At 34.5% G+C, this 4,218-nt stretch overlaps 1 protein-coding gene across 3 annotated transcripts; it reads left to right on the top strand.

Moving 5' to 3' along the window:
• On the top strand, positions 1 to 3,954 carry LOC108346389 (disease resistance protein RUN1). 3 transcript variants are annotated; one of them, XM_017585473.2, is made up of 5 exons: positions 1 to 527; positions 619 to 1,681; positions 1,780 to 2,004; positions 2,126 to 2,851; positions 3,363 to 3,954. In XM_017585473.2, exons 1-5 carry the CDS (start codon positions 43 to 45, stop codon positions 3,783 to 3,785), a joined length of 2,922 nt encoding a protein of 973 aa, XP_017440962.1. In that variant the 5' UTR covers positions 1 to 42; the 3' UTR covers positions 3,786 to 3,954. The 3 variants fall into 3 exon arrangements, with proteins under 3 accessions (XP_017440962.1, XP_052724854.1, XP_052724853.1); XM_052868894.1 differs by lacking the exon at positions 2,126 to 2,851 and having other exon boundaries at positions 1,780 to 1,854; positions 3,363 to 3,946; XM_052868893.1 differs by lacking the exon at positions 2,126 to 2,851 and having other exon boundaries at positions 3,363 to 3,946.
• Positions 3,955 to 4,218: the final 264 nt, after the last annotated feature.

The raw sequence follows: 4,218 nt of genomic DNA, 5'->3' as shown, positions 1-4,218 counted from the left end.
TTCTCTTTCTAATTATTGATCACCTCTCATCAATTTCTTTCCATGGATAACGTCTCCTCATCAAACAAACTCCCACGGAAGTACGATGTGCTCATCAACTTCAACGGAGAAGACATCCACAGAAAATTTGTTTCTCATCTCAATTCTGTCCTCTCTACTTTTGGTCTCACCACTTTCCTTCATCACCACGATGCAGTGAACTCAACTCACATCCAAGAACCTATTCTCAGCCACTGTCGAGTAGCAATTGTAGTTTTCACCCAAACCTATTCTCAATCTGCTTGGTGTCTTCATCAGCTTCAACATATCATCAAATGGCACCAAACTTATGGCCGACATGTTCTGCCCGTATATTATGAAATCCAGCCATCTGATGTACGTCTTCAAAAGGGTGACTTTGGAAAAGCCTTAAAGGCAACTGCACGACAAACATTTTCAGGACGAGAACTAAAGCATGGAATGTCCAGGTGGAGCCATGCACTCAACAAAGCTGCAAATTTCTTTGGATGGGATGAGAGTAATCACAGGTACATCACTCACTCAATCAACCATCTTTTAAGCCTCCGATTTCATTTTCTTAATACATGACTTCTTCTATAACTGCTATTGAACTTGAAGGAGTGATGCTGAACTAGTGGACAAAATTATTAAGAGCGTTATTAATTTACCGGTCTTGTCGGCTACTAAATTTCCAGTTAGATTACAAACATACGTGGAAGACCTTATTCAAACTATAAAAAATAAATCCACTGAAGTTTGTATGATAGAGATATGTGGAGAGGAAGGATCTGGTAAAACCACTCTTGCCAAAGCCATCTACAATGAAATTCATTGGACATTCAAGGAGAAAAGTTTCATTGAAAATATTTCACAAGTTAGCGGAATAAGAGGGTATCTTCGTTTACTGGAACAACTACTTTTAGATGTCCTAAAACAAAAGGTGGAGATTCCTAGCATTGATGTGGGAAGAAGAATGATTCGGGAAACACTTTACGGAAAAAGGGTGCTCATTGTACTTGACGATGTTTCATACTATAGTTTACTCGACCTATGGAACTGTAGTAAATGGTTCGGCGAAGGAACTGTAATAATCGTTACATCAACATTTGAAAGAGTGCTGAAAGATCATGCTAATTCTGTCTTTCAGGTAGAGCGAATGAACGAAGAGGAGTCCCTTGAGCTTCTTAGTTGGCACGCATTTAGAGAACCAAAACCAAAAGAAGAATACAAAGACCTTGCAAGAAGTGTAGTTAGATATTGTGGAGGACTACCAATAGCTCTTGAAGTCGTTGGAAGTTGTTTATTTGAAAAGACGAAAGAAGAATGGAACACTGTATTGTTAAAATTTGCGATAGTTGGCAGGCATCGTGTTTCAGAGATAATAAAAATAAGCATCGAAGGTGCACTCAATGAAATGGAAAAAGATATATTCCTTGATGTATGTTGTTTCTTTGTTGGTAAGAGCAGAGCATATGTTAGGAAGATCCTAAATGGCTGTGGAGTAGACGCTGATATTGCAATAAGAGTTCTCATCCAGCGTAACCTCATCAAAATTGACAAAAACAACAAATTTGGAATGCATCCTTTGCTACAAAAAATCGGAATACAAATTATTCAAGAAAATATTGTAAAGGATCTTGGGAATAACAGGCGACTGTGGTTTGATAAGGATACAAAATATGTAAGAAAAATTCTTTACATGTGGTTTGAAACTTGTTTTTAAAGCGTTTTCTTTCTCCTCTGTAGTACATCAGTTTTTATTTGCTCTTTTCATCACAGGGGACAGAAGACATGCAGTGGATGCCTGTGAAACTGCCTTCAGTTCTCATTGCCTTAAAAAGTGTTCAACCGACTGTAAATTCTCAATACCTTATTAAGAAACTAAGATGGATCAGTTTGCATGGGTTTTCTTCAGAATGTCTACCTAACAACTTTTATGAGCATGATGCAATAGCTATTGATTTAAAACGCAGTCTTCTTCTATTTCTCTGGAAAACACCCCAGGTTTTATTACCACCCACTCTCGTTAAATCACAACTTAATTAAAATAAATTAGTAGCTTCCTATTATTTCATTTTTCATTTCTACTCTAATATTTCTAAATTGAAAAACTATCTTGGTGTAGGTTTTGAGTTTTCTAAAAGTCCTTAACCTCAGTCACTCCGAGCATTTAACTACAACCCCTGACTTTACCGGATTACCAAGTCTCGAACACCTCATTTTGAAATATTGTTCAAGATTGCGCAAACTACACCAATCTATTGGATCACTCAACAGTCTTATACTCCTAAATTTGAAAGACTGTACAAGTCTATACAATCTTCCAACAGAGATATATGACTTGAAATCTTTAAGAACTTTCATTCTCTCTGGCTGTTCAAAGATTGACATAAAGGATAAAGATATACCAAAGTTGAAATCCTTGCTAACTCTAATTGCTGAAAATACAGCTGTGAAACATGTGCCTTTTTCAATTGTAAGCTCAAAAGGCATTGCATATATGTCCCTACGACGATTTGAGGGATTATCTCATAATTTCTTTTCTTCTATCATTCGGTCTTGGATGTCGCCAACAATGAATCCCATTTCTTATATTCATTCGTTTTACATAGATATGGAGGATAATACGATTGATATTGCACCATTGCTTAGTGCCCTCTCAAATATTCGAAGTGTTTTGGTAGCATGTGACACCGGATTTCAATTATCTAAGCAAGTCAAATATATTTTGGTTGAATATTTTGCGAATATTACAAAATTAGGAATTTCAAAGCAGCACTGCAGGTGTTCTTTGATTGGTGTTGGAGCATATCATCAATTCTTCAATGCTGTCAACGATAACATATATGAGGTTCTTCTCTAATTTTGTCAGTTTCTTACCTTCACTATCATTATAGCTATTAATCAAGAGAACATAAAATAATCCTAATAAAATATCTGACTGAAATTACAATAATCAATTTTAGCACGCTTAATTTCTATTGCCATAGAACCTCATCTAGAGGTTTCTTATTTTAGTAATCAACTAATCAAGTGATTTTTCTTTTATTTCAATACTTTCTTACTTTATTTTACTCGCTTCACGATTGTTATATTTCCAATCGTCGTAGAAATATTGTAAAAGAGACAAAAACATAAATGCTTATCACTAACGAAGTAATGATGATACATACAGAACAAAACTATTAATCCGATTTGTTTAGATGAATTACCATTGGTATGTTTTGATTATGTACTGCATTGTTGTTTGTTTGATTATAAATGTTCACTTTGTAATTATTAATGTTAAAATAATGATTATAGAAGACATTTTGAATAGAAAAAGTAGATAAAATGACCAAGCCTTTTTTCTTATGGTGCAGGTAAGTAAGTCTTGTGATGTTTCTCTCCCAGGTGTCAATGATCCTTATTGTATGGCCCATATGGGTGAGGGACACTCTGTTTCTTTCGTTGTGCCTGAAGATGGTGATATGAAAGGAATGATTTTGTGTGTTGTTTATTTATCAACTTCTAAAATCATTGAACCTGAATTTACCACTGTCGTAATTGTTAATTACACAAAGTGTAAACTCCAGATACACAACCATGGCACAATCATTTCCTTTAAAGATGAAGATTGGCATGGCATAATGTCAAATTTAGAATCTGGAGACAATGTGGAGATTTTTGTGAATTTCGGCAATGGATTGGTGGTCAAGAACACCACGGTGTATCTTATATGTGGTGAATCAAAGAACATGAAAAAAGCGTCTGAGCCAAAGAAACATGTCTCATTAGATTCGTAAAGAAAGTTGTAATGTGACTTCTGATAAGTCATTTATGTTCTTTGAGAACAGCATGATCACTTTAGTGATGGAAATAATCCTAGTGTTATGTGATGACTCGAAGATTTAATACTAATATTTAAGTGTGTATCATTTATTAGAATTATCATGTCATCATCATTATATGAATTGAAGTGATCGGATGATGGCGGACAAAGGTCATTAACAATAAGATTCCTTCCATGTATCACATAATCAAAGCAACTCAACATAAATCAGTCTTATAACTTTCATGTCTCTAAAAGAAACATAACATGTTATCACAATCAATAATACATATATACAATTTAATGTGGATAACAAAAATTAAGAGAGACATAACATTAATTGAGTTCACAAGTGTCATATCAGTACAAATATATAACTATACATATGCATATAGATAGATAAAATC

The sequence above is a fragment of the Vigna angularis genome, chromosome 9, assembly GCF_016808095.1.
Source record: "Vigna angularis cultivar LongXiaoDou No.4 chromosome 9, ASM1680809v1, whole genome shotgun sequence".
Classification (NCBI taxonomy): domain Eukaryota; kingdom Viridiplantae; phylum Streptophyta; class Magnoliopsida; order Fabales; family Fabaceae; genus Vigna; species Vigna angularis.
This window is presented reverse-complemented; position numbering and strand designations above follow the sequence as displayed.

What these genes read in the sequence shown, in the direction of transcription:
- LOC108346389 (XM_017585473.2), top strand. Translation starts at nt 43, where the DNA reads ATGGATAACGTCTCCTCATCAAACAAACTCCCACGGAAGTACGATGTG. An exon ending in TGGGATGAGAGTAATCACAG is followed by an intron (nt 528 to 618) that starts GTACATCACTCA and finishes TTGAACTTGAAG; the next exon opens with GAGTGATGCTGAACTAGTGG. An exon ending in TCAACGATAACATATATGAG is followed by an intron (nt 2,852 to 3,362) that starts GTTCTTCTCTAA and finishes CTTATGGTGCAG; the next exon opens with GTAAGTAAGTCTTGTGATGT.